This window comes from Sturnus vulgaris, chromosome 8, assembly GCF_052056855.1.
Source record: "Sturnus vulgaris isolate bStuVul1 chromosome 8, bStuVul1.hap1, whole genome shotgun sequence".
Classification (NCBI taxonomy): domain Eukaryota; kingdom Metazoa; phylum Chordata; class Aves; order Passeriformes; family Sturnidae; genus Sturnus; species Sturnus vulgaris.
In genome coordinates this window covers 26,514,863-26,527,131 of record NC_142250.1, presented here as the reverse complement: position 1 = coordinate 26,527,131, position 12,269 = coordinate 26,514,863, and the positions used below count along the sequence as shown (strand labels likewise).

Sequence of the window (12,269 nt, the reverse complement as noted above, 5' to 3'; positions counted from 1 at the left end):
TTCTTTGTTTGCTCTGCACATCAGGGACTTCTTGGCCAGTCTAAACAGCAAGGGTTTCTAATGTAAATAATTTTTCTTCTGCCTTGTGTCATGCATGAGGATTAGAGGTGGGAAGTCTCTCAAAGAAGAGAAGAGGGTGCCTTGAAGAAGATAAGCCTCAAAAGTGCCAGTGGAAGTGGGTACATGAGGTTTTCCCCTCTGTCGCCCTCCTTGTCTCATCTATACCTGTGCACCTCCTGGGGTGGGGTGCTGGGATTTTAGCGTTTTATATCAGGTCAGGTAATTTCTTTTGGTAAATTGTGTATATTAGCTGAGGAGGGAGGAGAAGGCTGGCTCAGAGCATGTGTCCTTGTCAGCAGATACCTGGTTCCCACCTAGCAGTAGTTGATACCTTGTGCACTGATGGGGCTGCTCCTGGGGTTTTCTTTCTTTCTTTTTTTTTTTTTTTTTTTTTTTTTTTCCTTAAGCTGCTTGTGGAAACCTGCTATGTTTTGAAAACAGCCACTTTTCAATGCCAGCCTTCTGGCCCAAATACCTAATGCTTTGTGACTCTGGTGTCTGTCTCACGATTATTGTTTCAGGGCCAGTAACATTGTAAAAGTTCTGATTCAGAAATTGTGCCTAGAGCACGTCAAAGGAAATCACATTGAGATGGACTGTTCTGACTGTAAATGAGAAGCTTATTTTGCCAGGAGCTGGTCCTCTTTGCACTCCTGGGCTGGCAGGTCTTGAGCCGTCAGCAGCACTCTGGAATCTTACTGGAAAATCTGCACAGGCAAGAGACTTCAGAGGAAGGAGAGATCTTAGTAACTTCAGTTAATTTGGTGAATAGCTAATAAATGTCATAAAACCTGAGGGCTGGAAGATCACATTGAAATTCCCATTTCTGACGTAACTTTAAAATAATCATATGCAAAGTAATGATGCATTATTGAAAAAAAAAAAAAACAACAACAAACCACCGCTTGAAATTTCTGGGGCAAACTCTTCATGGAGAGGGACAGAGGAAGATGATACCCACTTACCTGTGCATGTATATACAAAGAGCTGAAATAGGTTTATAGCTCACAATGGAGGGTCTGTGCAACCTTCCTCCAGCTGTGATGTCTGTGTGTCCCTGAGGGACAGGGCAGTGGGGACCTTCCCAAGCGGTGCTGGCCTTGAGCTCCCAGCTGGAGCCCGGTGGGAACGGGCTCGGCCCTTCACTCGCGGCTTTCCGCCGTGGCCTTGGCCGCTCGGGGAGGGTATTTCGGACCCTTTCTGCCGCGGTGTCTCAGCAGAAAGCAGGGGCTCTGCCCGGGCCCGGAGGGAGCGGGGTTCCCGGGGGCTCTGCCCACCCTCCCGGCACTGGGGGCGGTGGCTCCCGTCCCGCCAGAGCCCCCCGGGGCCACCCGGGGGCGGAGCCGCCGGCCCGGCCCAGCCCCTCCCGCCGCCGCAGTGGCCGCGCAGCCCCGGGGCAGCGGGCAGGGAGCGGAGCCGGGCTGGGCTGGGCTGCTGTGAGCGGGCAGCCGCCGCCGCGGCAGGGGCGGAGCCGGCACCGGGGCATCCTCCCTTGCCTGTCTCCCTGGCGCCCGCCCGGCATCGCCGCGGCGGGCAGCGCGGCGGAGGGTGCTGCCAGCGCCGGCAGGGAGCGGCGGAGCCGCGCCGGGGTGCGCGAAGATGCTGTCCTACAGCGTGCTGGACGCCAACGTGGTGGACGTGGAGAAGCGGAGGAACCCCTCGAAGCACTATGTGAGTGCCGCGGGGCGCGGGGGTGCGCACGTGTGCGGGGGGACGGGACGGGCGCGGAGCGGTGCCCGGAGCCGTGCCCGGAGCCATGTCCCGAGCCATGCTCGGAACCGACCCTCTCCTCACTGTGGGCGAGACGCCGGCCCCAGGTGAGGGGCTCGCGGGGGTCACCGCGGCCTCTTGCTGTGGAGGTGCGGCTCTTCTTCCTCACCCTCTTTCACCCCGTTTGGTTCTTGGCTCGTTCTAATGTTACCATTCTGAAGTTTCCTTCCCCTCGGAAGGTGGATCTTCCCTTCTTCCTCACTGGTCCTAGGGCAGGATGGGGTAAGTCTCCCGGATGCCCAGGCTGTCCCTGTTCGGGACAGAGTGCTCCGTGGGGAGCGGAGCAAGGTTCGGCTGCGGCAGGGTCCGGGTCGGGCAGCCGGTGGTGCTGAGCGCATCTTTGCTCGTTCTCACCCCTAAGTTACATTCAGACCTTTTCTTGAGGGGACAGCCTGTCTGCATGCTTACCAAGCGTTTGGATCTCTTTTATCTCTCTTTCACCTTCTTCCTTTCACACCTTACTGCCAATAGCACGGCATTAGAGGAGTTTTTAACAATTTTCCCGGACTCCTGTGTTGCAGCCTGTCATGTGGAGGTGTCTTTGCCTGAAGGAGTTTGCCTCTCCACTTAAGTAGAGAAGTATCTTTTCTTCTCTCTCTGGCTGTTTCTGGGTTTTAGTTGAACCAAATCCTTTAACTGTTTCTCAAGATTCAATATGTATTTTAAAACACAGAAAGTTGGATTTTGTCTATAGAGAAGGTAAATCTTCCAGCTTTAGTAAGGAAAAGCCTGAGGGGGTATTGCATCTGCTGTGAAATGGCTCTGAGTATATTGTGTTTCCTGGCATTGTGTGTCTGCCAGATTTCTCCAGAGCTGATCAGCAGCTGAATGGATTGTTGAAAAGATAAGGCCAAAGATTGGACTTAAACCTTTATATTAGTGTTGCATATCACCGAGCTTTTTCCTCTGAGACTTAAACCATAATCCCCTTTAAGGCTAGAGGGCACTATGTTGCTGGTAGATGCAGGCTTGTAAAGCTGAAGTGCTCATCTACCATGGAATTAAGCATCTTGCTCCCCATTCATAGGAGTGGAAGTTTTAGGTGTTAGATCCTCTCAGGTTGCAGCTGGACCTGTATGTTCAGTCTTTTATGCACTCACTGCTTCCAGGTGGGAAGGGTTTCTTTAGTTTTTGCAGGCTCTGCTGTGGACTGTGGCTGGCACAGCTGCAGGTTGTTATCTCACCTGAGAGGTGGTGGCAATTCAGCATCAGAGAAGTACATCTGCCAAGTACCAAAATATACAAAAGAACTGGTAACAGTATCTTCCAATAGATTGCAATTTCTTCCAGTCCCTTAGGTTGCCGAGAGAAATTGACACTGTTCGTTTCTTGTTTGCTGGAAAATGACCAGAAAACAAGGATTTCAATCCTGTGTTTACAGGATTTGAAAGAAAATATTTCCTGTGTTTACCTGTAAAACACATCTTTTTCTTTGATGATCATTGTCATTCATGTTAATAAACAGTAACATAGACTATTCAAAGAAGTTCTCTTTAATGCTTCTAGTGGCAAATTTTTCTTTCCATTCAGCTTTCTCACTGTAGACCTTTACTAATATTGTCTTCTTTACAACAATTCCACACCTCCATGTGTCCTGTTCTCTGCCAAAATCCCACAAACTAAATGGTTTGTTTGGGTGACTAATGGTGTGTCTGCCTTTTGTCCCACTTAGTTTCCATCTGTGGCTGTACAGTATTCAGCACAGTAGGGTCATCTGGCTTTGGCTAGAGTAAGTCACAGAGGGCGAACCCATGCTTTTAAAAAATTTAGTTCCCTGAGTCTGACCTATTGGTTGCTGTTACTTTGATTCTGTGCTCTTTTTTTGACATGAAACAATTATTTTCTTCTAAGATAAGCATCACTTAGGATTTAGCTCTCTCCATTGCCTGGGGATAGTCTGGAGAGTGCAAAGCTTCATGCTCTTTGCCCTATGTGGCTTTGAAATATCAAAAAGCTTTTCTATCTGCAGCATCCATAAATGTCTTCATGCCAAGCCTTCAGGCCATGCAAACGTGCCTTGGCATCAGATTAACAGTGTGTTTCTCTGGTGGATGGTGACCTAAGTATTGCAGGTGTTTTAACATTACTCTCTCTCCTTTTAATTGTGATCTTTCAGGACCATAGTGGGACCTGGAGAGATGAAGGCACACCTTAGGCATTGTGAGCACGTGGAGAGGGCTAAATGTGAGTAGCACATAAGCCCCTGCACTGCTTGGCTTAGCTGCCAGGAATCATTGCTTGGAGCAGGTGTCTTTTATGACGTGAGCACAGCTTTTGTGGCCTTGTCTCAAGAAAGTCAAAGAAAGAAGACAGCTTTACATATCCTCTGCTATGATCCCATGTGTGTGTGAAACTTGTGAAAAGTTTAATACCTCACTGGAAGTTGAATAAGGGCTCTGCCTGTGGGAATAGATTAAAATCTTAGCTCCAGTGCTACTTGATAGGAACCCAGACAGCTCTCTAGCCTCTTCTGGGAAATCCTTTCTAGGGAAGGAGTCTGCAGTGCTTCCCTCTGCATCCCTGTCAGCAACTGGGTAGCACAACACCACCTGGCTGGCTGGGGGCCCTGGCTGGCAGAATGTGAAAGAATAAACAGAAGGCTGGATCAATAACCACATGCCTCTTGTATGGTATATCCTCAGCACAAGCTACTGCTGCTCTTAGAGCTTTTGACTTTCCAAATTAATTTCCTTTTTCTCCATACTGATGATCTTTAAAAAAATTGATCTGCACCTGAAAAGACTTTAAAAAATTTTAAATCTCCTTGCTTTCCTCCTTCCCTTTTCTTTTAACAAGAACAATGTCAGGAAGGTCAAGTCTGGGTTTGTTGGAAAGACCCCTTATGCAACAGGGGTCACACATTGGCTGAGCAGTGCTGCAGTGAAGCTGGGTGGATTAGGACAGTGCAGTTAATGGTTGAAGGTGCCAGTTAATCATTCTGAAGAGAAAAAGCTGGTAGCAAAATCCAAATCCCTTTTCTGGCCCCTACTCAGCAATAAACAGCCAGAAAATCTCTTTTCTCAGTTGATGAGGTTTGATCTGTTTGTGGGGTAGCTTCTCTGGCTTTTGGTCTGAAACTGTGATTGTCTGAACTAAGCATGAAATTATCCCAAATCAGAAGCGCATTCTGTGTTTAAAAGGGTCCACTGTTGATGCTTACCTCCTTCAGCCATCCGTTGTGGAGCTTAAAGAGGACACCTCCCCTCCTCTCTCTGCTCCCAGGTTATCTTTAGGCTGATAGCTTACCCTTTTATCCAAATGTCTGTCTCCTTTAGCAGCCCTGCAGGGAGCCTCTGCCTACCAGATGTGCTTGATCTTGCTCCCAGGAAGATGAGATTGAGTTAGCACCTTCACCTGTCCACTGCTTTGCAGACCTGGGTGATGGCAAACACTCATTAGAAGCCAGATGAACAGGATCCCCCACCCCCCTCTCTTACCACTTGCTTTTCTGCTGAGGGCTGAGCAGTTACTGATGTGCATTATCTCACCAGACGTTTATATGCTTGAGGTCATTTCTGAGGTCTCTTAAGTGTGCCTGTGTCATCCCAAGGGCAGGGATGGATACATCAGTAGAGATTTTCTCTTTCAGCACTGCTCTACTCCTGTTGCTGTTGGGCCTTCTGTGTTTTACAACTTTGTCCAGCATAGAAGTAAGGTAAAACGCTCTTGTGGCTGCTCTGCCTCCTTCAGTTAGATTGAGGTGCATTGCTGATTTCAGTCATCTGAGATGCCTGTATACTGCCCCAGTTCCTCCCCAGGGTAATTGTTACCTCATGCCACCTCTGAATGCTGAGATCTCTTGTAGGAATGTCTCTGCTGCATGGATATGGTTGCTAACCTCCTCGGGGTTCTGGCGTTGCTGACTTTTAAGGGATTGAGTTCTGCTGTGTAGGGTTTCAGCACTGCTCCCAGGAGAACGTGAGTGTGCTTGTCACAAATGACCTGTTGTAAAATGTCAGCGTGCTTTGAAGAAAAATCTTGTACTGGTAAGGTCAAGCTCTGCTCCTTATCTCTTGACTGCTCCTGCTTTTACTGCTCAGACTCGAGCAACTCTGACACGATCAGGCATCTTCATGGCCTTATTTTCTTTGTTCTAATCTGCTGGTTATACAGTGGCCAGCACTGATGGAGAGTCTGGATATGGTTTAGTGGCAAGGGTATTTGTTCCTGTGTTAGTATTCCTTGGAGAAGGAATTGCTCCCCTGGGAGAGGGAGCTGCATTCCCCCTGCTTGGCTCACCAAATGATTTGTCCTGTGCAATTCGAGGCTGCTTCAATGCAGTCGGGGAGCCCAGCAGATCAAGGAGCACTCCCAGTTCTTTCTTCCAGCAGAGCTTTGGGCTGGTAACATTCAGCCAAGAGACAGTGGTATCTAAATTCAACAGTTTGCAAAGCAAATGGCTGTCTTCCAGCCTCTGGAATAGATTATCTATCAATAGAGAGACAAGGTAGTTGTCCTGATGTGTGGTGGTCAGGGCAGGATGAAATAATCTAGAGGCTTTATGTCACAGCAGTCTGCCTGCACTGGCTATCCTGTGGTTGAGTGTGCTGGGAGGGCAGCCAAATGAAAGTTCAGGGAAAAGCTTTTAGGAAATCCATGAGCTGGGGGCAAAAGCTCCAAAGCCTCTAAGTTCCATTTTGAAAAGAAGCTACTATTGACTTTCACTGGGACTTGGTTGCCAGGAAGATGATGTCCTAAGAGACAGCACAAATGCTTTTGGCTGCTGACAGCTGCAAGTAACCTCTGGCTTCATGAGAGCCCTGCCTGGGGCAGTGTGTGGGTGCTGGAGCCCACTGGTGCAATTCAGCTTGATGGGTTGTACACCACGTAAAATTACACCAGTCTGACTGCTTTGAGTTAAAAGGGAGAGGAACTGACACACCAAATCACCGAGAGAGAGGTGAACAGACATCCTAAGGAAGCAATTGTTGGAATAGGAAAGGGAGCCCAGATTTCCTGCATCCCAGAGCAGCTTGTCCGTTCAAGCCTCAGCCCTTAGAGAGCCAGCTCTAAGGCATTGCCTCCTCCTGTCCCTGCAAGGTAGGATGTGTGCTGGTACCCTCACTGGGAACATGAGGCAAGAAGTTAAGTGGTTGACCCAAAGCCACCCGTGAAGTGTGTGGTAGCATTTTATGTTATTTTTTTTGGCTTTCAAAGCAGTCTTGCAATTACCTGATATAAAGTACACAATCTGAAAAAATACTACTCTAGTATTCAATCATTGTCTTCCTCAAAACCCATTTCCCATTTTATATGGATTAAACAGGAAGAGGGATTCAATGTGACCCTACCTGAGGCAGGAGGTGACGTACGAGCTCTCTAATTTAGTCATTTGGGAGGAAGCAGCTGGACCTTCTAATGTGAATTTTTTTTTTTTTTTTTATCTTCCTTTTTCATGCTGTATCCTCTTAATCTGTGCCTGCTCACGCAAAGGGAGCTGGTCCCCAGAAACCACAGGGAAGAGCAGGATCCTGAGAGGGGCTGACAGCACCGTGTGTCGTGTGGCATTGTGAGGGTGAATGCTTTCATGTAGCCAGAGCAGACACCTTCTTGCCTGGAGCGTGCTGTGTAAATATTGCATGGAGAAGGCAGAGAGCAGCACAGTAGCATACTGTTTGAAATTGGTGGTGTCTGCTGTTTAATAAGGTAGTGTCAAAGCCAAATACAGTCAAGATGATGGAAAAAACCCTCCTAGTAACTTTCCTGGGGTTTGGTTCACACCTTTAGAGAGGCTTTATTGAAACTTTTACTGAGAAGTTTGTAATTACTAAATTTTTTAATATAGTGCATTTTCCTTTGTCTTTACTTTAAAAGCAAAAATTCAGTCTCCAGGATCTTTGTCCAGGATGTTTGTTATTCTCTTCTGGACAGGCACATCATTGCATTTGGTGTGTGTGAGGTAAAGCAAAAGGAAACCAGGTGATTTTCTTCACCTGAAAGCATTTTAAAGTGAAATATCTTTCAGCTTAGAGCCTCCCACTTTAGAGCTCTCACTCTTTGCTCCACCTTCAAGATAAATATACAGTAATAATAATAATTTATTCCTTCAAGCTCACATTCACTAGTTGTCAATTTTATGATATTCTCATTGTATGTATTTATAAATATGGGACAAGGATTTGGAATGCACAAGAGCATTTTTTACACAGCAAGGATGCTTTTGCACTAAAATGTGTGCAGACAGGCCTGAAAGATGGTGTCTGCACTAGGCTGTTAGGGACAGGTGATGACACACAGGGACAGGCAGGTGGGAGCAGTGAGACAATCTCAACCAGCTGGGCAAGTGATTGACTTGGCCTAGAGGTAACCCAAGCTACTGTCTGGTCAGCATTTAGGCCTTGTTGCAAAAAGTGATCATGAGGAAGGATAATAACCTTTAGATTACCCTGGGGTGAAGGTGTAGCAGAGAAATACTCTATTCATTATAGTACCTCTAAGTGCTTGAGTGTAGTGATGGTTTTAATTGGTGCTTTCACGCTTTTTGGTTTTGACAAAGCTCCTTCTTATTCCAGTTTTTGGAAGAGGAGCTCAATGTGTAGGTAACCAAGTCCTTGGACTGGAAGCATTCTCCTTTTGTGGTCAGAATACACATCCCCAAATCTGTGTCTGCACTAGAGTATCACATGTTGCACTAGTTTGCTGCAGTGTATTTTAAGTTGGTCGTAGTAGACACTGACTGCTTGAGGTGTACCATGGCTTCACAATAAGGCTGTAATTCTGTATTACTGTAATGCAACTTGTTTGGTTTGTTAGAGTTGACTCACTGAATAGAATAAAATATTCATAGACTCTAAGTGTCCATAAATGCGTGTGTGGTCTCACACATACCGTGTTTGAAACCTGACTGGCAGTAATAATGTTTTGATATGCTGCTGGCACTGTTTCTGTGACCAATGGGGTGTGTTTGGTTTTTCCTATAAACCATGCTGGCTAAATGCAAGGATGCACTGGGCTCTGATGCTCTCAGTAGTCAGTAGCAGGGTTTTATAGGCTTGATGCAAACTTGTTTACAAGGAAAACACCACTATCTCTGCTCACAGGGAGAAACTCCCTGCTAGTCATAGCTGTGTTTAAACAGGAGCTCCACACTGCCACTGTCTCCTTTACAGAAGTCTTCCAGATTACCCCAGAAATACTGGAAGCGTGGTTCTCCATTGTCCATATGCCTGTAATGCAAACTTTAACACATGAAGTTCATAAATCACCCAGAAAGGTTTGAACAAACATCCAGTGTGATACACAGAGGACATTGTGCAGTGTGGTAGAAGAGCCTTTAACCAGTGTGGCCTTTAGGCTCTCTGGATCTCGCTGTGCTCTGCTGCAAAGTCAACAGGATTTACTCACCTTTTATAAAGTGTAAAGATGAAAGTGTTACCTCAGGGCTGACTGCTGCCATCAGTTTTGAAACCCCCAATTTTGGGTCATCTTCTACTCAGGGCTGCCCCTGGGAGCAGGGCCAAGGTCAGGTTGTCATTGGGAAATGGGAGCAGGGCCAGCACTTCCCTGGCAGTGCTCAGCGACATGGTAGTGGATGGATGACACAAGAGCTACATTTCCCTCTGAGGAAACACACGTCTAGGATCCCAGCCATGCTTGTCGACTCTGAGCCTGTTCCCCGTGGGCTTTCTCCCTGTCTTGGAGTCCCAGGGTCTGTGGAAGTATTTGAGGTGGAGCATGGGGTATGTTCTGCCCTTGGCAGTAGGCTGCTGCTGTCTGATCTCTCCCTGGTGTCTCTGCATTACCTGTCAGGAAAACTCCCTGGCACAGGTGAAACCTTCTTTCCAAGCGTTCTTGTACCCTCAGGGGCTTGATGCAATAGAGAACATCTCAATTAGTGTTTTCCTGACTCTATGAAGATGAGATTTCTAATTGCTCCCTCAGCATCCCGTGAGATTTTCCTATTCTTTGATTAAGGTTATTTATTATCTATACATTAACTCATGCGTGTATTTTTTTGTGCCTAGAAGATTATTGCTGATTTTCCCCTCTCCAGCAGGTGCAAGCCTGCCAGTAAAGCCCTCTGACCCCAAGCAAAATACTTGGAAAATCAGTTTTAAGTGTTTTTCAATTCCCATGCCCTGCAAGTGCTTTGCTGCTTTGAGCTCAGTATATTTCCTTTGCCTGAAAATTTGATGTTTTGACACGTGCCTCATCTTGAGCAGCCTGAGCTGAGGGATGGTTTTTCCTGTAGTGGATGGTAGAAGAGGCAGCTGAGCTCCTGGTCTTCTGCAGAATCAGGGCAGCTGGCACACCCCTGCTAATGCCTGCAGTTTCCCAGAGCTATCACTCTGGCAACTTTCACTGGCATTAAAATCGCTTAGAATTTAAAAGCAAACAAACAAGGATATGTGAAGTATTTTTCTGGAAGAAAGCCATGGAGAGCAGATTAAGTGCATGTCCCTCCTCCCATCTCCCAGACATGTCACAGGAAGACAGTTCAGCATTTTCCTCAGTGGGATTAAAACAGGCTCTGGAGCTGGCTTCTGGGATGGGACAGAGGAAAGCCAGCAATAGGAAGGAAGCTCTGTGTGTGTGTGTTTTATAAATATGCCTATTCTGTCTAGAATCCCTGAAGCAGCACAGATTGCTGGTTATGGCTTTTTATAAACGAAAAGGCTGCTTATTTTCAGTTAATAACAAGATAATGTTAGAGAAGCATAAAAAGTGACTGCTTCTAGAGGAACATCCATGCTGGTTTTCTGTGTACCAGAAGGTAGCAATCTTGTACCTTACGCATTTTACAAACCCTGGACATCCTTAACAAGTTTTTTTCTTTTTCCCCTTCTGAATTCAGCTACATTTTTTCATCTAACCTTTCAGCAAAAAATGTTTTATAAAGACAATCCAGGATGTTTTACTCAAAAGGAATCTAGTGCCGTAGAGAGCCTTTGGAATACTCTCACTTGAAGTATATGGAAGAGTCTTTTGGCTGTTACTGCTCAAGAAGAAATTTTCTGTTTAAACTTTTGCTGCTGTCTTTGTGATTGTAGCAGTCCATGTCAAAACTCTGGACTGTTTTAAAGAAGCAGCTTTCCACCTGTTTGTGAGCTGGGCAGCTGTAGCTTGCATATCATCCTTTCATACAGACATCCCCAGTATAAATAGTTCCATTTAAACTAAAAATATTGTCAGTGAATTTTCCATGGATAACAACCCTTGGAGATTGCAGGCGTGGTCTGTGCAGGAGCGTCCATCCGTCTGTCCTGAACCCTCCCTCTGTCCTCTGGCTGTAAGGACCAGTGGCCTCTTGAACAGCAAAGGCAATTTGCTGATGGCACTGGAGGGTGACTGTGTACAGGTGTGTGAGGCACTGCTGTCTTGGAGGGATCTCCTGTTTTGAAATAACTGGGGCTCTGGCCCAAGGCAGCAGGGTCTGGGGACTCAGAGCTGGGGATGGGAGGGAGGCACTGCTGCTCAACCTCTTGGCCTTCCTGCTGATGGTGTTGGGTTTTCTACCACCCCTTCAGCTGTAGGACTGTACATCTGCATGCCCTGGTGTTGGCCAGAATGACCATTGGGGTTGCTGTTTTACAGAATTCTTCTCTTGTTATGTTGAGGGAGTGTGCAGGTGTTTGGTAGGGATTGGGGTTTTCATGAGAGATTTTTGCTCTGCATTGGAGCAAGAGGAGAGCATGGTCAAAGAAATGAGGTGGAAAGGAGAGGTTTGCAATTGGTTCCATTAGAGCTGAGGCCACAGTCCTGGCCAGACCCTAAGAATACTCTTTTATTCTTCCAATTCTTTCCCCTCCTTCTGGCAAGCTCTAACACTGCCCACAGCATGGGGTTATTTCCCATTGTCTTAATTCTGGAGTTTTAGATGCTCTGCCAAATGCAGTAGTCCTGGGCTGAAGAGCATCTTATGGGCAATCACCAGATCCTTCCTCTGAGATTTGAGGGTCTGTGGAAGACTGAGAGGACAGCACTGATGTTTTTACCACTCCTGAGAAAAGTGATCCAACACTTTCCCTGTGTGCCAAGGGCTTTGTGGGGCTCTGCCCATCATGTTATCCCTACAGTGATTCTGAACCATCAGGGACCTGATTCATCTGATAAGAGTGAGATTGTTCTCTGCCAGGCACTGGCATTTATGGGATTCCAGGTATCCTTTGTTGGGATCTTGTGTGGAGCTAAGACTTCCTGGCTGTTGTCTTACTGTGTGTGAGAGGCGTTGGCTGGGTTGTGATAAAGACTTTGACTCAGATGAGGGTGAGGGTGCAGCTGGCCATGTGATTTGGTTCACTGGTGACTTGAAAACATCCTAAGGAGTCAAATGAAGAAATTATGTCCATTTGTAGAAAAAGAGACTTTTGTTAGTACTAGCAAAGGTCTGACAGTCAAATGTGTGTTTTATCTGCCAGCAGCCTGTTCTGCCTGGCCCTTTATCAACCTTCTGAATCTGGTTAGCACGAGCTTTAGCAGATCTGAGACAGACTTCTATT

The 12,269-nt window shown here is 46.7% G+C and overlaps 1 protein-coding gene across 4 annotated transcripts in view; it reads left to right on the top strand.

The window, feature by feature from the left end:
- The first annotated feature begins 1,659 nt into the window (after positions 1 to 1,659).
- Positions 1,660 to 12,269, top strand: part of SH3PXD2A (SH3 and PX domains 2A) — a 248,612-nt gene continuing 238,002 nt past the window's right edge. For all 4 annotated transcript variants that reach the window (XM_088169293.1, XM_014883770.2, XM_088169292.1 and 1 more), the window contains exon 1: positions 1,660 to 1,731. In XM_088169293.1, coding sequence (XP_088025419.1) covers positions 1,660 to 1,731 — 72 coding nt within the window. The remainder of the gene's footprint in view (positions 1,732 to 12,269) is intronic.